This window comes from Leptosomus discolor, chromosome 2 (genome assembly GCF_034619465.1).
Source record: "Leptosomus discolor isolate bLepDis1 chromosome 2, bLepDis1.hap2, whole genome shotgun sequence".
In the NCBI taxonomy this organism is placed as follows: Eukaryota; Metazoa; Chordata; class Aves; order Leptosomiformes; family Leptosomidae; genus Leptosomus; species Leptosomus discolor.
The window spans coordinates 58,286,777-58,309,784 of record NC_141392.1 but is presented as its reverse complement, the minus strand read 5'-3'; the positions used below and the strand labels follow the sequence as shown (position 1 = coordinate 58,309,784).

At 41.2% G+C, this 23,008-nt stretch overlaps 1 protein-coding gene across 4 annotated transcripts in view; it reads right to left on the bottom strand.

Moving 5' to 3' along the window:
- Positions 1-22,654, bottom strand: part of TIAM2 (TIAM Rac1 associated GEF 2) — a 92,267-nt gene extending 69,613 nt beyond the window's left edge. For all 4 annotated transcript variants that reach the window (XM_086461120.1, XM_086461121.1, XM_086461122.1 and 1 more), the window contains exons 1-4: positions 21,458-22,654; positions 14,843-15,278; positions 9,643-9,815; positions 8,381-8,605 (exon numbers count right to left, since the gene is read on the bottom strand). In XM_086461120.1, the coding sequence (XP_086317246.1) occupies positions 8,381-8,605; positions 9,643-9,815; positions 14,843-15,278; positions 21,458-22,654 (2,031 nt within the window). The remainder of the gene's footprint in view (positions 1-8,380; positions 8,606-9,642; positions 9,816-14,842; positions 15,279-21,457) is intronic.
- Between the last annotated feature and the right edge of the window lie 354 nt (positions 22,655-23,008).

Genomic DNA, 23,008 nt, shown 5'->3' with positions numbered 1-23,008 from the left:
CCCACTGAGCATGAGCCGAACACAGGCATCCTTGTGTTTCTGAGGCCTTCTTCAAAATCCTCATTAAACATTTGTACTAAGTTGTATTTTAAAATAAAGATAATCTAGGAAGGGGGAGTGGGGTACAACATCAGGACATTTGGAAGAAATAATTAAATTACAGTGTTTATCAGTCACGCAGGATGCTAGCTAATCAGCTCCAAAAGCATTGGTAATCACGATGTTACATTTAATGGCATTAGCAAGAGCTGTAGGCAGGGAATTTCTGGGATTGTCTTGTAGTCTTATCAAACCCGGGATGTCTGGAACCAATTGAAGACCATGAACCAATACCAGCTGGTATTTGTCTAAGCCTTTTAAACGATGATAATTCTTCCTAAAGATTTATATTCTTGAAGACTAAACGGGGGAAGCACACAAATAAAAAAGCAACAACTTCAAAGCACAGTATGACCTGGTCCATGAAGTTAATTTACAGCCTGCAGACTAGCTGCTGCAACCCTTATTCTGCTATTGTGTGAGGCAAATCTCTGCCCCACGTGTGGGAGGACTGCCCAAAAGACAGCTCAAGGACTTAACTTCATTATGCACAGACAAAACGGCCCTTTTGAAATCTGCTCGAAAGCAAACGGGAAAAAGCGGATGCGCCAGAGAGCCGTGAGAGCAGGAATGGGTGACAAAGGCTAACAGCAGCATGGAGCGAGTCTGCAAAGAGAGAAGAGGCACACCAAAACAAGTGAGCACACATGAAACACTCCCCGTGTGACCTGCTCAGCTGCTGCACTTGCCTGCACTGCCAGCTACAGTGCCTGGGGCACCCAACACCATCCTCCGTCAGTCACCGCTTCAAAACCTCCATATGAATTTCCAGGAAAAGCATTAAAGGCTTTTCCTAGAGGAAAGGGAGGATATAACTCTCAGTACAGGCAAATGTTAAGCAAGGATTTCTGGGTTTAGTGGCAGCATAAGAGGGCCTGGGAGAAAGGCAAAGGGTCACCCTAATAAATGTATTCAGCCTAACAGGATCCCTGTAAGGTAGAGAGAAAAAGGAGGTTGTGGCAGAGAGATAGGAAGGAGTAAAACATGGGAAGCCTTAAGAATTAGGGCCATGAATTAGTTCACCTGGGCCACCAGGAGAACTCACACAAAGGAGCCTGGTGCAGGGACAAGACAGTAATTACGTGGGGAGTGCTAAGCGAGGGGACAAGCTTTTGCCTCAGATACTTAGTTCAGGAATGAGTTTTTAGGAGTTAACATACAAAGGAACATCAGCATGGTACTTTTGGCAGTACTTTAGCAGTAAGGATCATTTTCAGAACATAAATAGCCAATTTTCTCCAGGTTAGTGAAAAAAATCTATTCAGACACTAAGAAACAATAGTAAATTAACTACATTTTAAATCACACAAACAAATGAGCTAAAGGAAGATGCTGAAAGCACATCACTCCTAATTCAATAACCCTGCAAGGTTTTCTACAGGCAAACTCTAAAGTGGGAGCTTGGGAAAGGCAAAGGGTAAATATATTCAGACCAGACAATACAGAGGAGAGGTTTCCAGCATGCGACATGGGGATCCATGGTTCCTACAGGCCATACAGTTCTCTCTGCAGGTGACATTCTAGTGGCACCTCCACTCAAACATGCTTAGGATTTACAGACTGTGAAAGTGAGGTTCCCAACAGTCCCAGCAAAGGCAGTGCCAACCGTGTGGCTCAGGGATGGTCCCTGCCTCCTTCTTATACTACAGTGCAGAGTCTTTTGGGAGACTGGGGAAGGACTGTCTCATTTTCAAATACCTGATCAGTACAAAGTAAGAAGAGCTCAGTGTAATAAAACCCAAACCAGTATGTGAATGGCAGAAAGCAGTGCCAAAAATGACGCTGTATCACCGCGAGGCAGCAATACTTCAAAGACCTCAAGGAAAGACAGAAGAAACTTCCTGGACAGCTAACCTGGTAAGAAAATACCAGCTTTCCACCTGGCACTCATTTAAGGCAGCACAAAAGAGAAGATGCACAGGGACAAGGGCCTTCTATTAGTGTTTAAGCCTTTAAAGCTGATTTGATTTAGTAATAGTTCTTATACCACATAGAAGCATGAGCTCCTCGCTGACACAATTCACTATCTATAGCAGTAAAAAATTCAGAATTTTCCCCTATGCAACATCTTCTTCACAGATGGGTCATGTCTCTGCAAGCTAATGTAGGGAAGTCTATGGATTTAAAAGAAACTTCTGCTGCTGTTTTATATGAACAGCTTTTCAACCACATTACAAACACCACCAAACTCTTTGCATTCCAGTCCCTGGTTCTCAGACACAATTCATATTGTACCCATCTGGATAAATGAGTCACTTGCTTTCTGGGGACAAGGAAAAGATTTTTATTGTCATTACTTCCTAAAGACAACTCAAAGAAGCAAAAACATCACTCTCCCAGAAATTCCATTACTTTACAGGACACTACAGAGATACCGTCATAACTTTTAGCTCAAAGAAATAAAAAAGGGAACTTAATCGAGTACAACAACAATGATGCGCAATTAGCAATACCCTTTATTCTTTGTTCTGCCTTGTGACTTAAAACCAGCCAAGAACACTTCCTGAAATAACAGGACAGCAGCTTTTTTAATTATTATTATTTTTTAAAACATTAAATGCCATCTTTCTGCTTGTTTTGGAAGGACAGAATTTTCATCATTTTTAACCAAAACCGACAGAGGAAGTCTTATTCCCAATACCACTGACAGCACAAAAGTGCACCCATGTGTACCAAATTTACATTCTTGTCAATAATCTGATTGAAAGTGGCAGTACCACATGTATGTCTATGGCTAGGGATGTAATTAAGAAAAACACTGAATCTTATTATCTAGCTGCCCCGCCCCAAAAACCAGAAGACTAGCCCCTTCTGCATACGCTCCCCCACTAGCTTCATCATATAGTATCATAGACTCATAGAATCGTTCATGTTGGAAAAGACCTTTGAGATCACCAAGTCCAACCACCAGCCTTACTCTACCAAGTACACCCCTAAACCGTATCGCCAAGCACCACATCTAAATGACCTTTAAACACATGAAGGGATGGTGACTCAACCACCTCCCTGGGCAGCCTGTTCCAATGTCTGACAACCCTTTCAGTGAAAAAAATTTTCCTAATATGAGATAATGTTATGCAACTCCACATTCAGTAACAGTTTATTCATTTTTCACTATTTTATACTAAATCTTTCTGAAAACAAGAAATGGAAATTCACCCATCTGCAAAACAGTAATTACAGTGGTGAGGAGAACAGAGGTGACCTTCTCTAACTTTCTGGCTGCCTACTCATTTCGTTTCTTAGTGACAGTCTACTACTACTAAAGAGAAGGATTTTACTAATGATGTAGGGAGGAATCATCCTACGCTGAAGAGTGACACCTGAAAAGAAATAGTACTGAACCACTCAGAAAGCAGAGCTCTGCTTTAGCCAGTTTAAAGACCACCCAAACTGCAGATCTGTTCTAACAAGTTTAGATTTTTTTTTAGTTTAGGAGGGTATGGAAGAAAGAAAAGTAACTGTGTATTGCAATTTTAGTCTAATTTGTACACAGCAAAACTGCCAAGTGCTAGCAAAGTTCCCTGAAAAGATTCCCTTTGAGTGTTGTTATTGTGAGTTTTCATCTGAATGTCAGACAATATTTCATCAGATGCTTTACAGAAAATTAAGACATGAAATTTGGGCTTTGGGGAGCCTGAAGAATTAAATTCCCAAAACTATTCCAGTCATCTTCCTATAAATGTGAGAGAAAAGAGAGTCAAGTACATTTTAAACAAAAAAGCCAAAAAAACAACAACAGAAAAAAAAAGAAAAAAAAAAAGTAAAAAGGAAAAGAGAAAAAAAAAAGAGAAAAAAAAGTAGTTATGCTCTGTGTAAAGAGCCAAAGACCACTACAGGGAAGAGAAGAAAGATACTAAGGGATTTAATGAGTAGCCAGAGTAAAGACACCACCATCTTACCGATCCCCTTATTTTTTATAGCAACAGATAAACTACTTTTAGTCGGAGGACACATATGAAAACTTCCATATCTCCAAGCATGTGCCTGTTCTTCTCATTAATGCCTCATCATTTCAGTGCCTGCAAGTAAATACCTATGCTCACAACCCATCTGATAAGTAAGTTAAGTATCACATGCACAGAAAATATGAATCACATCAGAAACCCCTGAACAGCTTGGAAAACATGATTATACCGACCATTATTAAAATTTGAAGAGAAAAATCTAGAATGCTTTCAAGCAACTATTATTCTTATTATTGTTCCAAAGGAAGACAACAGAATAGATTTATGTACCAAGTACATAAAGAAGTGCACCCAGAGCTGCAGTGCCCTCACTGTGAAGTAGATTTTCCATCTCATTCAAACCAGTTCTACAGGCACAGACAGCCCCACTTTTCATTTCATGTGCAGTATTTTGTTAAAAGCTCTGAATAAATGGTAATAATCCCTTTCACTAACTTCAGCAGTAGTTAAGACAGGGCTCCATATTCACAGCAAACACAGTGATTTCTCTAGTAGGTTGAACAGCTAGGAAAACTGAATTGTTTTCAGAGACGGGCTTTGAAATTCATCTCGGCACCAGGGGATTTTCAAACTTGCTACCTTTTGTCCTAATTCTCTTCAGTTTAGGAGAGGTTACACCCTAGGGGAATACCACCACCCACAACATATTTATTGCATATAGTAATATAAATGCGCGTGGCTGTAGGTAGTATGTGCAGACTTGGGATTTCCAGCCATGCCGCCAGTGGCCTCCTGAGACTGGCTGCTGTATGTACACTGCTCTTGCAGTTGTTTCATTGATCTCTTCTAAACTGCCCAACAATACCAATAGCTATGTGAAGGGCTGTCATTTTCTCTTAAACAGTTACTAAGGCTATTATTATTATTGGACCAGTAAACCGAGATAGAAAGAATCCCTGATCTAGGCTGCAAGGCTGAAGACATTTCTCAACCAGTTCAATAGCATCAAGTCTCTAAAACAATCAGTTCTCTAGGAAAAAAACATTTTCCTTGTAATTTTTTTTGTTTGCACTTCTTCTGTTTAGCACTAGCTTTATCAGTTGCTAGCCTGCAAATCCACCAAGTTTAAAAGATAGTATCAGATAAGCTTCTTCAGTCTATTTGGTGGACACCAAAAAGAAACGTATGTACATTAAAACACCTATAGCAATTTTAGAAATCCAGGATTCCTTACTGCAAATGCCTTTCAGGTGATGGTAACTGAAACAAGAAAAGGTTTTGCTTTCTTGTAAAGCCCTGTGAATTACTAAGTCTTCAGCAGAGAAGTATTGCTTTTAAATCAATACAGATGTGAAAGAAAATAGAAAGCTGCGGTTGGGTGGGGTTTTTTTTTTGAGGAAGAGGAAGGAAAAGGAGAAAGGATATAGAAATCACAGTTTCCAAGATAATCCCCTAGTGGAAATAAATTAAGACTGTGCCTCATCTTTCTATGTAAAAACCCACCATGGTCCTTCTGAAGTTCATCACAATATTTCCGCTGACTTCCCAAAACACATCACCAGTGCATTTTCCAGCACACGATATAGGGCATGCTTATAAACTAAAGCATTGGCAATACAGTATACTTCAGCATGGAGGAATCATAACTGCCAGATGATTGAAAACACCACCAAATTTACACAAAACCAAACCCAGAATTTATATTCCTTTTGTTGCTCAAAGTGGCAAAAGACAACTAAACAACCACAGTTACCAAACAACTGAGCTACATACATGCAAACTTTTCCCTCAGGAGTAATGTTTTTTTCAAAATTGTTAGCTTACTAAGTATATTAAGAATCCTTGGTTACTAATTACATCAAGATTTTTCCTTTGCAAAAGCCAATCTCTGAGACATCAAATCAAAAGATTAGGAAAGCCAGTTATCTATTGACTTTTCTCTGAAGTGACTCTTGTCAACACACCTTCACCAATCATAAGGAGAGATTTTACAGAGATCAGAGAGATCAAGACTGGAGAAAGGCTTATTATAAATTTACTGTTTGCTAACTAATGGGTGCTTGTACATGATCCATCTCACTCTTTGTCTCTCTGGTTTGCCCTCATTCAATCTTCTGTCTAGGAATGTCTCAAAACATTAACATGAATAAATCTTCTGCAGCCCTAGTGATGGATTTCAGTTCTAGCAGAATGCAGCCAACTTCTTCCAGGGACTGGGCTGGAAAACGTGGCAGTTGTTCAGGGACAGAACATCTGATTAGCAGATATTAAGTGGGCATCATGAATTATCTTCAGCTGACTACTAGCATCAGTATCTAATGGGGGGAGGGGTAAATTAAGTTAATATACACCAGGATTCTTCTGCAGTGCATCACATGTTACAAGCACTAGACATCTCTAGAAATCTGTATATTCTTCTAGGTCTCAAAATCCACTGCAATAAAAGGATGCTTAATGTTTTTCCTCCTCCATCCACCTCACTAGGCTCTGGACCATGAAATAAAGTGATCTGGAAATAAATTACAAAGACCTGAGCACTCAAAGGGCTTATTAACATCTGCACCACAAATCCCTACACAAACCTGCACACTTTTTGAACTCTGCTCATATAGCTTCAGACTGAAGTGTGCTACAAGAGCTCAACAGTGAAGTCAGTACCAGTCAGCTTGCCCTTTGATAAGTTCAAACCAGTATAGTAAGAATTTTAAATATTATAAGCATCAAATTCCTGAAACTAAAAGTGTTCCACTAACCAATGAAACATAATCATGCTGTATTGGATCAAAGGAAATAAAATTCAGTTGCTACTCAAGAGTCCATAATGTGCAGCCTAAAGCCACGACAGAGCAATAGCTACTCTGACTGGAAAGACAGGTAAGGATGGGCTCTCAAATACCAGTTAACAAATTCAAATTCTCAGATGTTTTCTGTTAATGGCCTAACAAAATAAGAGATACAGCAACCTCAGCCCACAGGCCTATTACGATAAACTGCTAGACAACTTTAGTTTACTACACTAGAGGCCCTGGGTAGTGAGGTCTTTGCCTGAACACTAAGCATGTCTAATTAAAGCATCTTTTGCCAGTTGCCACCTGCAAAACTGGAGACATGGGCAAGATGTTACCACCTCAAGATATACTTCCATAAGGTATCACGGGAGTGTTTCCTGGTTCATGTGCTAGAAGTGAGAGCAGAGTAAGTCTTGATGTCTATGCACCACCGTACAGACAACACAGTGACCCTTTTCACTGAGGAACAGTTCTAGTGGCTCATCCTTTTTGTCTTAGGCATGGCTTGGCTAAAATCCCAAGGTATGTGCCATAAACACTAATTTTTGGGGCGGTTGTTCCGGTTTTTGTTTTAAAACAAATCTTAGTGGTGAATCTTCATCAGCGCTAAGCTGCTGCTTTAGCCAAGATTCAGGCATTCCCACCACCATAATATGAAAACATGATCAGAATAACACATCAGGCATTCGGAAGCCATACTCAAATTTCCAGGGGGAGGCAAATGATGACTCAGCTCATTTCTTGCTGCAACAAAACAAAATTAGCATTGAAACAAGTTTGGATGCAAACATTTTGCCTGCTCCAGCAATGGGCAAAGATCTTGCCTTTAGTATGTTAGCTCTCCCAAGCTAAGCAGTGATGGGCCTGGGCTTATACTGAGGTAAAAAATTCCCAGCATGCAACCAGCGAGTACTGTTAGTGACTAAGTGTCCCCCTTTTCTTTTAATTGATAGTGGTATAATGCTCCAGTGGCTGCCAGTGGTATTCATGGCAGTGCTTTTCCACCCAGGATGGAAAACTCCAGTCTTGACTTCTTGTTCTCATTTAAGACTGCTACGGGGCTTTTTAAGAAGCCTAGTGGATCTTGGCCTTCTAGTCATGGCTAAATTTCAACTGAAGCACATGGTTTTGTCTGCCTCAGTCCTTCCTCCAATTTTATTTGGATAAAGTACTCTTCACTTCCTGTCTTAAGGTGCAGAACAGTACCTATTTCTTAAACATCTACTGCAATTCATCAGTAAATTAAATTATTCACAGAAATACTGTATATTCCGTGGTATGCCGTGTAACAGCTAGATATTATTAACAGCTAAGTATATCATAAAACAGTGAAAATTAATTACATTTTTCCAGAATAGAATAGAAATAGCTTTGTGCTCATAAAACAGATCAGTCTGATCCTCAGCTTTGAGGAGCCTACCTCCTGCGCTGCTCTGGATTGCTGTAGAAAACCAGCAATAACTGCAACTACTGTGCCAGCTGCCCCCAAGACCATTACTCTCAGGCCTAGAAAGCACAGACAGTCAGAGCCCAAAGCAAGAAATAATGATAAATATGCTCCTATAAAAATATTGTTTCTAGTACCTGATTCTCTATGGCCTTCCTGTTTTTTGGATCGCTAACAATTGAGAGCTGCAACTCTGCCATCTTTTTCATCTTGCCATCCATGTCAATCTTCTGGAAGAGACTCTTGGTTTGATTTTTCAGCAGCCTAACAGTGTCCTCTTTCCCAAGCTTCTTCGCAAAGAGGGAAGCACAGGCTGAATGTATGGCAGTAACCCAGTTTTCCAGATCCGTCTGGCTTGTCGCCTGTGAAGCAAATCAACAGCGCAACATTATGAGCAGACAAGAGACAGAGATAAAAACAAAAATAAAAATCAGCAGCTCTAGGACATGAAGTGCTTGACAGGTTCACTGAGATCTTAGGCACTTTATCACAAAATGAGTGAAATAAGGTTTTATCTTTAAAACTGTGCAAATAAAGGAAGTGTGAGCTTTTCCTGCACTCTGTCATGACTTGCCTCCAGCTTCTGCTTCTTAGACCTGCAAGGTCTGAGAACTTTGGGAGCACAACAGTGGCTCATGAGCTTTGGGGAAAGATGTGACTTGTATCCTTCGTCCCTCCAATTAATTAAGGTAAAACCCAGCAAGTTTCAAAGATAAACCTCCTCTTCTGCAGGTAACATAGCAACAGAGAAGATTTTACATGTAACGTTTGAGGAGAGGTGTTTGCTTACTTTAAAAATGCCAAGTTAGTGGAGAGAAGACAGCAAGGTAAAGAGAATACACCTGCACAAAGTGTCTTTGGAGATATTTAGAAGTGTACCTATGAATCAACATGTTTCTATGCAGGCAGTTCCACACAATACTGTTCATTATTAACATTTCCAGTGGTGCAGTTAAGCAGCCAAGATCTTTAGATTATTTTTAGCCTTCTTTTTTGAACATCTTGCTCAAGTAAACTCTCTTTGGGGCCAGCAGATTCAGGGTTGAGCACACCATTCTGTAAGGATGGAATGCTAATAGAGGTGAAAAAAAATATGTAATAAAGCTGATTTTCTAGAAGTTTGTAACAACCAGGTACCAAAAGTGTCTTGCAGATTTGTGATCTTTGTTCTTTTGATGTCTGAACCATAATCAACTGGGCCAACTGGTGTTAGTTATCATATACCTGAAGTCATACCATACACTTAAATCAATATTATACTAGTATAGTGTTATTACTATTACATATGCTATTATTTTTAAGTCAAAGGCACAAGCATGATGTGTATGTGTGCACGTGCATATTCACAAACACATCCTAAAATTTAAACGACCACAAAGTTCTGTGTGCATACTGTTACCTGAAATAGGTAGACATCTCCAAAAGAATTGCTGAGACAGAACACGTTTTCTTTCTTGGGATGTTCTGGAACAGACTGAACTATACTGTCTTCTGCAAACAGGGCATATCGAGGCAAACTGCTCTGCTCCATCGAGTTCCTTCCATAGGTGTCATAAAACAGCAGAGTACAACCTTTGCAGTTCAGAGGGACAAAAAACCATAAGGAGAAAGTAAGTTCTGGATCTCCCATTTGAGTTCTCTTATATTAATGCTTTTGTGAATTAGCATTCACAAAATGAATTTTGTGAATTTTGACACCCTTCAGTGACATGGAACATCAGTTCTGCCCCTCTTTTGTAATAAAGAGAAAAGGAAGATCTTCTAAACTGCAAAATAGATAAAGTTAATGATGAATTTGCCAGTGGGAAGTTGGAACAGACATCTAACAGGGACACATCCATTGACTTAAAAAATAAAACAGGATACCTCAATATGAAGTGAACAAGATCAGACTGGATGGGGTTTGCGTAACCTGACCTAGTGAAAGATGTCCCTGCCCATGGCAGCAGGGTTGGATTAGGTATCTTTAAAGGTGCCTTCTGACCCAAACCATTCTGTGATTCTATGAATAAACTCAGCCAATTAAAATGCTACAGCATGAAGAAAAGATTAATTTCTACTTAGTTAAACTGGCTTTTGTGTTTCTTTATTAAACTGAACCCTCTCATAACAGCCACCTAAGAAATCTTTGTATTTGTTGAAAAGATTTGCAGAAACTTTTGTCTTCAAACAACGCAGTGAATAAACATCTCAAGTTTAAACTGGATTTCCTCAAATCTACCTGCAAACTAGACAATTCTAAATAATTTAAAACCGTTCAAAGGGGCTGAGTTTGAGCGTGTTCAGCCTTCTAGACAGTGTAATATCTAAGGTATGAAACTTGCATCCAGAAAACAAACTTCATCCTTGATGATGACAATTCTGAGTGTAACAAGAGAAATTACTTCTGGAGGACAGCAGAGGACACTTGATCCCAGTCCCCAGCAGTATGATTACATTGCCATGTTGCCTTTGGCAGTGAAGTTGGCTCAAGAAGGGCTTGTCCCCTCCATCCCCGCCAGCCTTTCATTCCTACCCCATGCTACAATCCACTGTCCTTGGAGATGTGCTGATTTGCCTGTTCAAGGGGTCACAGGCTGAACTGCACTACTAAAATAATCTAGTTTACAGACTAGACTAGATTTCTCAATAATTTCTTAGGCTAGTTCTGCATCCAGAGAAAGTAAGTAAATAAACCTCACTTTCGCCCCTGGGAAACAGCAGTTCAATAACAGAGTTGGGTGCTTTTTTTTTTTTTTTAAATTTGCAAGATAAATTCATACTTTGTCTGAATGTTTAACGTGGGAGAACTAAGACCAGATAACATTTTGAAAACTGAGGATAACCTAAGCAGTTAAAAAAATCTGAGGCTGATGGTGGATTCTCCAGCAAGGCAAGCCTTCTCCAAAAGTTAACACTCAAATTCATTCAGGAATTAATTTAAAGAAGACCTATGGCTCCATTACATAGCAAGTCAGACTAAATGATCACAGTGGTCCATTAGGGCCTAGTAATCCACAAATATATTACTGCTGTAAGCCCTATACATATTCAGTAGCAGACTTCACATTTAACCAATACAAGGCTTGAGTTTGCTAGGGCTACAGCATTGTCACCTCTCTAGCCTGCTTTTTGTTGTTGTTTTTACTTCAAATCAAAGAGGCACCACAACACATGGCAGCACCAAAACGGAGATTTCGGTTTGACTTGCTGATTTTCAGGCTGGTGTTTCTCTGTGTGACACACTGTGTGTATGTATGCACACGCAAATACACCTAAGAAGTGCATATCAAGTGGACATCGCATAACCTGCAAAACAAAAATGTTTCCTTTGTGGATGCTTTTAAAATAGTTAGGTAAAAACAGATTACAACCTTTATTTTAGTAATTCTCTAACATTTACACAGCTGTATTAAAAATCAAGGTTTTTTGGATTGTTCTGTCTGATAAAGAGAAAATCTGGGCCTACTAGAGTTTATGGGACAGATTTGCTGTGAAAAGTTATGAGGTGGAATACACTGGTCCTCATATAGCCAAACTCTAAAGTCTATGAAAAATTATATCCATCAGATGGATTTCATCACATTCTCCAGTGCCAATGAATGTACAACAGTTACAAGAAAAAGGGAAATATATATCACAGCTTACTACCAAATCATCTGGTGACTGAAAGGTTTTCAAAAGAAGAAATACAATAAATAGAAATGCCGCTATACTACTTAAGTGCACCTTTTCCTATTACAGTCCAGAGTATCTGGCTGAGTATTTAGGGTAAGAGCAAATCCTACAGAGTTGGTCCTATCCTTTCCCCTTAGCAGCCCTCACTTGATCTTCTTTATAACACAGAAATACTTGGAGATCTCTGCAGTTGGAAAAGAAGGCTATGGTTTGTTATACTCTCCATATTAGGCATGGCACTTCTGTTGTCATTTCAACATAACAGGACAAACTAACCCAACAAAACCAAGTACCCTCTTCTATTCAGCAGCAGGACTATACAACCACTTCCACTTCTGCATTTTAGTTAGGAAAGTGCAAATTAAGTTCTATTTTAAACTCCCATATTTCCCCTATGTGTGATCAAAAAGGTAACTAAAGATGTGTCATTTTTCATCCTGACAGTTTATACGTACATAAATAAAAAATTTTGACGGGCATCCATGTGTATTCAGGTGTACAGCACCCCAGGTATATCTTCAGGTCAAGCCAAGTGATCCCTGGAAGCAGCTAGTTTCATAAATTCTGACAGACCCACTGGGACTGATTATCATCCAAGTATTTTAATCAAGACTTGAACTGAAGAGGGAGGGCAATGGGAAAGCGATTTCCCTTGTTAAAATAAACTAATTAGACAGGACAGATGGAAAAGAGAGTTCCTCTTGTTAAAGGGTTACTAGTCAAGCTCAGGTCGTGGTGGCCCTGAAAGTAGAGCAGAGGCCTCAGGACATGTATACTTTGAAGTCTGGCAGGTAACCAGATGGTTATAAGCCTTCTGCATATTTGTAATTAAACACATCTCAACAGAGTGCAAAGAAACATGCTGTTCCCCATTTGCATATGTGGCTATTTTAAGTCATATTTCAAAATATCTTGGCTATTTAAACTTTGAAAACAAATTAAACACAGATGTATTCAAAACACTGTATAAGGAGATCCAAAGGAAGCACCTTGATCTTGATACAGCATATTATGAAAACAGAACCTCCCCTTGATATCCAGACAGGCAAGTTTATTTTTGCATCAGAAGTCTCCACACGACAATAAAGGTACAAGATCAAGGAAATGAGGAATGTATTTTTAAAACAGCTAACAAAGTGGAAGAGATTCTTCATCATGAATGCAGCACATCACCCATCCAAAGTAAAAATAATTTTATCTAATACTTCTTATAATATTAGAAGTTAATAAAGCTTTCACAAATACTTTTATTACTCTTTTTTTATAGCTGCGGAAATTCAGGTAGCAAGAAGGGATGTGACTTGTTCAAGGTCACCAATAAGCCAATTATATAGCAAAGAACTGAGCACGAAGTACCTAAATTCCTTCCCAGATCTTCATTAACCCCAAAATACATGAACTACTACTATATAATGTACTTCAGTTTAGAGTTTTGATAGGATAGTTTACAAACTACTTGAATTTTAGAAGAGGCAGGTCAAACTCCTACTCATACTCCATAACACAAACACATACAATAAAGGGGCGGAATTTAGATACCATTTTTCCCTTTGTATACACTGCTTGTAAGCATGAATCATGCTACTTGATGATCAGGATAAGTGATTTAAACTGTTAAGACTACCTACATTTTGATCCCTTGATAACAGGTCTCTGAATTATTAGGCAGAACTGCTACATTCTAGCAAGTTTGCTTCTTTTAAATCGGCACTATCAAGGACAACATTCCCAGCACTTGCTGTTTACCGTTCACTTTTCTTCAGGTCTACACACCCATGCAGAAATTTTGAAAAGGGCAACCTGTGGGAAAGTTGTTATTGTCTCTCCTCCAGTCCCAGGTATGCTAGGAAATTATTAAGTTTGATCATTTCCTTACTCATTAACTTAGCATTATATTTACTGAAAGACAAACCCTTTGGAAGCAATTCAAAAAAAAAAAAAAAAGCCTATGAACTCACCCATTAAATTCCTCTTCCTCCCCACAATAGATGTTATTTTCCTTCTCACACTTCGTGACACCTATACACTTCTTGCAGTACACCTACCTGCTCGATTACTCTGAGCCATCACCGTGCGCTGTGAGCGCAGCACTGAGCACAGCAATCACATCGCAGCCCACTTGCAGCAGCCCCTGTTAAGTGGACTGCCCTCCCATGGGGCTGTTTCACAACAGGAGCAGCTGAGGAAATGGGAAGGTGGGCATGCTGAAAGCTAGAAGGGGTTGGTATTGCAGGGAGAAGGCAAGGTGAAACATCATCCAGGGAAAGGAGGGAGACTGGTGAGCCCTGGGAGTGGTTCACAGCAGCTAAGCCTCAGGCACGGCAGGGTTTCTCCTGCTGCTGCTTCAGCCTCCCTTGCCCTGAATCGCACACTTTTCTGTGTAAATGCTCTACCATGGGGAGTTCACCTCTTTGTTATGTTGCCACTTGAAGCACTGGAAATGAACAATTTTTACATTAACCTACCCCAACATTAAGTAAACCTCATAGCAGAGCCCAAGGAACTGTGTGCCTGTGATAGGGAATTGGGCACCAGGGCCTTCTCCTGATCCTTAAATTTTTATTCCCCCTGAGACAGATGTTTAACTTCTGTATTTTTCTCAGTTTTGGTTCAATTTGGTCTTTGACCTCCAAACATCCAAAAGCGTCTTCTAAAGACTCAATTCTGCATGAGTACAGAAACTGGACAGTCAGACAAAACAATTCCCACTATGGTATGAAACGCAAGGCTGCATGTATAATACCAAAGACACAAGCACCACTTTGATTCATTGGGCTGCTTAACCATGTGCTCCACTTTAAGCGTGTGGGTAGACTCTGTAAAGTTAAGTGTGAATTTCTTATCCCCCTAAACCCGCTAATAGAAACCACCGTGCGTGAAAAGTTGCTGAGACATAATGGAAACTGTTGCTGCCAAGTCGAAGGAGCAATGTGGTGGTTTACCTTTGAGTGTGACCCAGTACTGCTTCCACTTCCGCCGTGTGACCAGCTCCAGTTTCTTTTCCTTCTGCAGGGTCACCAGGGGTTTGAAGAACAGCCACCCTGCCTTGCGCACCACTCCTTGCTCTTTCTCATACAACAAATCCAGCTGCTCCAAAGAGCTGAGGGACTCGCCGCTGGAGTCCTCTGTTTCCGACGAAGTCTCAGTGTTCTCCAGGTTCGTCCTGCTCATCTCCAGCTCCCGCATGAAGTTTTCATAAATGTTCTGCCTCAGCGCATCACTGCTGACCACGTTGGTGGACTCGCTTCTCTGGGACAGGACGTGGCTGGAGCCAGGTGACCACAACAAAGCAGAGAGCTGCGATGGTGCCAGTGAGTCTGTGGTGAAGTTGTCCATTCTGCTGTCAAAGTATTCACTCCCATCTTTACCCTTTGGCTCCTATGCAAAAAAGGAATTTGTCAGTGATCCATCACCAGAGCTACGATGAAAAGACACACCTCATTTGGCATTTAAATTTGTTTCATGTTTAGCCACAGCCAGTTCCTTCACCAAAGGCCACCTCTTTTCACCATTACATGATACGCTTTGCCTTGGCAGCCACTGACACCATCAACGCCATCACTCACAGTTCTCTCAGCAGAACCCCATGAAACCCTAACCACTACATCTGAAAGCTTTGGCAACTCAGACACCTGCAAGTTATCTCCAAATTCACTAGTAACTACTGGGGCTTCTACTGGCTGAAACCTGGTGGACTCCAGGAGACAACCAGATCCTCTGGTTGAAACCCAGGCACTACCGCTTACACACCTGTTTGAGTACAAACAGGAACAGTGTCACAAAGTTTCTTTATTACAGGGTTTTCAATACTTTGGTGACACCCCATTTGTGTGAGGCAGTGCATTTAGCTTCAGCACAGCTAGGCTGATTTTACCTCCACTTCCTATTTGTGCTTAATCAACACAAAAAAGGTCAAAAGTTGAGAATATTTTAAGCATGTTAGTATTGACCAATTGACAAAAATCTAATCTAACAGAAGATACAATTTAAAAATAGAAAGACATGCTTGCTGACTGGCATGAATCCAGTCTCCAGACTGCAGAGGTGTGTATTTTCTGACTTGCTGGAAACCCCCTGGGAGCTTGACTCTCTCATCAAGCATCGACAGGCCTTTCTCCTAATTGCATTGTGCAACTTCATCCCTTGTATTGAGAGGGCTGGCCAATTTTATTTGAAATACACTGGCCTGATGGTATGACTTCAATTCTGCCTTGTGATACGGATGCTAACACAGGCCCATTTCTTGCCACTGCTTGTTGATGTGGGACCTTATTGGCAGATTGGGCCTTTTCCTTCTTAAGCCTTTCCCAGTAATGTCGTGACTGGTCCCAACTCTCCCAGACTCCAGTGATGGAATTTTCATACTACATAAGGATTTTCATACTTCCCAAGACAGAGCTCTTTGGACTAACTTGACTATCGAGAACCATACCATCCATCATAAGAAGCCATTTATTGTCTTCCCAACTCAAGCATTGCTGATGTTATTTAAAAGCAACCAAGATTTACGAACATACAACACAAAAAACCTGCTGCCTTTTGCAGCAGAAGTGTGAGGGAAGAGAAGAGATAGTCATAAACAATTCAAGAAGTGGAGCTATTAGCCTCAGTAATAATAAAGCTATTACACTTTCAAGTTTAGACTGCCTCTCTAAAAGCATTTATTTGTTCATAGACTTCTGTACACAAATAAAGTAAATAAACTTTGGTCTCCTGTGAGCTTCTCTCACCAGCAGCTTTGAAAGCAACTACTTTTTTGTTCCTTTGCTTCCTACTTGATGCTCTTCAAAACTGCAGTGGAAAAGCTGCCCTGTGTTTTGATAGCATCAGGACCTCCAGCATACAGCCAAAAGCAACAGTGGGATCACACGCCCTCCCAAGCATCGCCAGACAAGCCACTTCTCAAGCAGCAGGACACTGCTGGTCGTGGACTCGCAAAAGCCAACTTGAACTGAACCCCATGTTCTTTTACAATACATCAAAGTTTAAGTCTGGCTTTTCAGATCACCGTGTCTGGCAATAAGGATCTAATTTTCCTGGTAATGGAGCACCTTCCTCAAATCTTATTGCAGAGTGTTAATCAGCATTCTCCGAGAGTAACTCCTAAACATCAACAGTTTTGCTTTTCATACAGCAAAGGGTGGCAAATCAGGGCGGGGGGGGGGGGGGGGGGGGGGGGGGGGCAGACAGAGAAATAATCACTCATGTAATGTGTTTATGCCCACAAAGTGATGGTACAGCATGGACTGTACAACTGTGCCAGCCATCTGCAGTTCGGTGGGAAACCGGAAGCTTTCTCCACCCTCTTTTTAATTACTGCCACTGTACAAGTGTGCCAAAATCCTGTATTTTAATTGTTAGACTATTCTCCAGGAACTGCCAGTGTCCTCTAGAAAACATTAGCACACAGTTTATTAAGAACATGTATTTATTTCAGTCCCAAAGCACTAGTAAGAAAAACAACACAAGACACATACATAAGAAGGTGTCTGCTGTGAAAGGCCACTACTGAAACAACAAGCATTAATGAAAAGGACTGGAGTTACAACCTATCCATGAACAGCCACTAACCTATGTTTTCTCCACGCACACAGAAAGGGTACCAGAGTAGAGTAAATGGACACAGGATCCAAAATGAATATATACACTTCACCATGACAGTATCACTTTTATTTTATTTTTTTTAAAGAATGAAACTGGCAGAGTCACACAGTTTCTACAAGTCCTCAGGTAGGCTGTCACTGTAGCAGGATCTGGTCACCACTGAAAAGGTCTAACCCAAATTGCTGTTGGTGGTGGTTTCCCTGCCAGGCGACTTTCTGCTTGTCTTCTCTCTGTGGCATCTTGCAGTGATAGAAAACCACCAATGTTTCTGCTCAGCTGCATTCGAGCAGATCTCTCAATGTCTGAGATATACCCTGCAATAGTTATAGATAATGCAAACAAGGCTAGCTAAGATACCGATTAGACAAAATGATGCATGTAATAATTATCTGTAAAGAACGGCACAGGAAACAATGCAGCCTACTAAATTCATTAGGACCCAAGCTGAAAGTAGAATCTAATACCAGTTTTCAAGCCAAATAAAGAAGTTGTCTCTATGTACTTTTCTTTTAAACTCTCTTTACACCACACTTCAGGGCTGAGGCTTACAAAGTCAGGAAATTTCAGAAATGATTCCCATGACGAGTCTATTTACTTCACTGAAGAACCTATCTGCAGCAGCTGTTTCTGGTTGCTGGATTTTCATTTTACACAGCATTTGCTCATTTTCTCCATGTTATACAGTTGCACACTGAGTCTACACCACCACCTTTAGCAGCAGCTGACTGTGCAACAAGTCTGCCTAAATTCTGTCCAGAGGTCTCACATGCATCACATAAACCTTGCTACTCCCATATAGTGGTACAGCCTCTCTCCAATGCTGTTTCAGCAAGGATTAAACTAAATGAGGACATACCATGCAGTAGAGTATCAGTGAGGCATCGAGGGAATGCATTAGAACACCCTCGGGCAATGAAAGCTGGGTCATAGCACAGAATGACTGCAAGTCTTGATGTGAGACCGTTATTAGAAAGGCAGACTCAATTCCAGGATATATCAGATCAAGTGTCAGATCAATTCAGACATAAGGAAACATCCAAGTCAGTGGGCAGGCGACAGGGCTCCTCTGGAATATCCCATATCCAAATCTGTTTATGGATGATTTAAAACAGGTGCAGAGGAAGGGTGCCAGAATGAAAAGGAAACAGACTTCTTATCTTAAGACAAGAGACCAAAGAGAGTCTCCATAGCCCCACAAACGCAGGCTGAGAAAAGATACCATTTCTTCCTTTTGATAAATCATAACATTAAATAATAGGGAAGAATAACTAATGTAGCGAACAATACTGCCATCAGAACAAACTGGCTGGGACTACATTTACTTGCAAATTATCAAGCACAAGAGTAAGAGGGTTTGAAAATAGCCTTCAAGGTAGGGAAAACCGTACCTGATTTTAAACTGCAATTTGTTCACGGAGGGATTATACTCCACTGCCTTTCTAGTGGCAAAGGACTGGCCTCAATATCCCAAGACTGTGCCTCCTGGTCCTGCACCCCCATGAAGCAGGAGGCTTGGCTGACTTGTCTCCACCCGGGTAGCCATATCCACCCAGCCAGTACCAGTGCCTAGGCTTACTTATAGCGAAATATTCCAGCTTTCACCTACGTTCAGCCCAAGTGACTCACAATCAGTTATTAGTAATGTACTGAGGAAGGGACATGTTGTTCAGAGCAAAGCACAGAGGCTACAATTGCTGTGATGAACAGTCTTACAAACAGGGACTAATCATCTGACAGATCATAACTGCACAGAGTACTTCTGCATTTTTAAGCCAAAGGATCCAGTAAGAGTATAATTGTTACCAAACTACAACATTGCAATCTCCAGAAGAGACAGCAGGTTACTCAAAGCGTGCAAGGTGGAAAGGAGCTGACCAAGCCTCATGAGGAAGGCAAAAATCATAAAGCAATTGCTACCCCGCTTATATTTCCTGTCACTGGATTCTTGTCTGACAAAAATCAATGACTAATTATTTCCTATGCCTTTTTCTAAGAAATCACCATTTTTGGAGCTAAGGCTGATTTCCTTCTACCAGAATCAGATTCAAGCTTGATGCAATCTCATCAGCCAAATTTCCTTGCTGTGTCTGAAGTCAGTTCACTGCACAGTGAATTCAAAACAGCTATGAATCGTGCACCACAAATACCATTCCGAAAATGTCATAACTAAGTAACACATTGCAAAGGTCTGGGATGCAGAAATCGTATATAAAGCCTGGCTGTAAAATCCAGAACAGCTACGGATGTTGAAACCAGTGAAGGATCCTGGCATAAAGCACTGAGGCTGTTCACTAATTCCAGTTTTTCTGCCCTTTCTTTCACAGCTGAGTAAGAAGGTAAAAACACAGCATCTGATAAAATACATGAGCACCAACTCACAAAAGAAGGGATCCAAATAAACAACTGTTCCCTTCACTCTCTGCTCACTTCTGAAGTCACAGACACCCCAATGTTGCTGAAAGGGAGACCGCATCTGGAATATCGTGTCCTGTTCTGGACACCTCAGTTCAAGAAGGACAGGGAACTGCTTGAAAGAGTCCAGCCCAGAGCCACAGAGATGATTAAGGGGGCGGAACACCTCCCTTATGATGAAAGGCTGAGGGAGCTGGGTCTCTTTAGCTTAGAGAAGAAGAGACATAAACATTAATGTTTATGAATATGTAAAGGGTGAGTGTCAGGAGGACGGAGCCGGGCTCTTCTCGGTGACGGCCAATGACAGGACAAGGGGCAATGGGTGCAAGCTGGAGCACAGGAGGTTCCATGTTAACATAAGGAAAAGCTTTTCCTTTAACTGTGAGGGTGCCAGAGCACTGGAACAGGCTGCCCAGAGAGGTTGTGGAGTCTCCTTCTCCGGAGACATTCAAAACTCGCCTGGATGCGTTCCTGGGTGATCTACTGTAGGTGGTCCTGCTCTGGCAGGGGGGTTGGACTGGGTGATCTTTCGAGGTCCCTTCCAACCCCTAATGTTCTGTGATTCTGTGATCCTTCATCTAGGGAAGCACAGTGACTGCTCCTGTATGAGAAACACCAGGGAAGACTAAAAAAAATTTTAAAAAAATCCTAAACCAAAACCAAAACCAGTCTGTGCTCCACCTCAGCTTGCCAACTCATGTGCAGAAGTCCAGGCACAGTCAGGCATTTAAAGAGCTGATTCCAGGGCCTACAGCTAGCGACAAGAATTTCATTCCTGACCACAGGCATCTTAAATTCCTATTAATGGGATTAGCCTTAAATTCTTCTAAAGAAACATCCTTTCCCTCCCTCTTGCCCTCCTCCCATCTCCTTCTTCACACCACCATCTCCTGGTGAGCCAGATGGCAACTCAAGCTTTTCCATCTGGTGAACTAAGCTGACACACAGGAAGGAGGACGATGCTCCACGTAATGCCTTCAGAGGAGGTGGAGACAGAATTAGCAGCTCTGGTCGATACTCTACAGTTGCTCACCTTGCTAGATAGACTGATCTAGTGAAACCAGAGTGGTGAAGCCACTAACACAAATAGGGAATACCTGTGAAGACATTTATAACATCCTCCTTCTACTCCTCCTTCCACATTCTTTAGATAATATATGCTGATTCACAGCATATATACAAGATCTAGGTTATATTTCTGTAGTTGAAACAAAGAGAAGGCTTGAAAACTCCAAGTCACTTTTTAAGTAAAGCAATGATTTCAAGTTAATTCACTGAGAGATCAGGCTGCAGAGACTGGAGTTAGCTAAAAAGGTGACAAAATAGGAAGGGAAAATTTCCACGCATAAATGTATAATTTTTTTTTTGCAGTTGACATTTCAGGTAGCTCCAGGGATGCAATACTTCAGAGTTCCTCAAATTACTAAATCAGATTATCAATTAATTATCCTGTAAGAAAGACAAACATGATGCAATCACTGCATTTATAAGACGAATCTACAAACAAACTTTCAGGCACCTAGGTTGGGGTTTGTACATACCTGCAGCTTCCGTTTCTTCCTTGAGAGACTTCCTGTCCAGTCACTGATCCGTCGCATTCGGTTTTTTAATGTATCCTTCTTAGATGCATCCTCGCTGAGTGGCTTGGACTTTCTGCATGGGAGTGTGTAGGACGAGTAATGTGCAGGACTTCCCTGCTCTACCCTGGAGGGAACATCAATGTCCGAGGCAAATGAGACACGGTTGCTTAGGCTACCATGAGTGTCAATATACTCATCAGACAGTCTGATCCCAGGTGGAGGAGTGATTTCCAAATTTGTATCCTTATAGAGATCTCTGAGTGAGGAGAGAGATGAACTTTGGTTGAAGGATTTCTTGTTCTCACTTGCTGGGAAACTGGCATGAATGCTTGTGTCCGGAGTGCTCCTTGTCAAATACGGACCATCCAACTCATTGATATCCCCAGCATTGCCCCAGAGAGAGTCATACCATGAAGACTCAGAGCTGAGGGAGCTTCCTTTACTAGATCGAAGCCTTGAATCAGTAGGTGACAGACGATGGCTTGAAGAACAGTCTGCGCTGGAGTTCCTCCTGACATCGAGCAGGTTATTCGGCTTTGATTCCAAGGCAGGTGAATACCTCAGCAACTGGACTGGTCCGCTGGACTCCTCGGTTGGTACCTTGCTATTGTTGCTGTTGTGGAACTCAACCCTCAAGCAACCGTCCAACTTCCCCAGTGTTTTAATGAGAACTTTTGGACTCTTCCTGTCCTCTGATGGGGAGGTTGATGCAAGACTCTCATTCTTTCCATAGCAATTTAAAATGTGCCCATTGCATTCTCGAGAGGCGGCATGATTACTTCCAGATTGAAGGCCAATATAGTGGAAACCATTCTCGGGTAAAAACACCGCATTACTTCCTTGGCAGTAGTCCCCCGAGGGATTTGTCCTGTGTTTGGCATGGGCATTGCTTTTAGAGACCTTCACCACAGTGTCACCTAGTCTAGATGAATAAGGCTGATTACTCTTGAAGTGAGAAAGGCAGCTTCTGGCAAGGGACCTTGATTTGTAGTTTGAGCCACTATTGGTATGTCCCCATCCATGTATAGAGCAAGACTTTTCATCTTTAGCATGAATGCTGCGAATTTTCAGAGAGCAAGGCTTCTGCTTGGCACCAGCTGTAGCAGCAGCATGATTTTTTGATCCCTGAAGACTGTATTGGCTTTCTGAATTCCCCATTTTCCACTAAATTAAGAAGACTTTCATTAGAAACAATGGCTAGAAGACAGAGTGAACAGTAACAGATCATTTTTACCCTCCACACAGGAAAGTGCCTTTTTAAAAATGATATGAAACAATTGTTTCAGTAAAAGCCATTTAAATAGCCATTTACAACATTAAATTTATAACTGAACTTATTTTAGGGGCAGGCTAGGAAAGCGTATTCTTTGTATGGTTCATTACCCCTTTGTTATTAAGCTGGAATCTAACTCCATTGAAATCATGTCAACACCTTTCTCCACCCACACCCCTGGCAACATCCTTTTCTTACAACTTACAAAATCTCTGCTCCCACGAACAATGGCATAATGA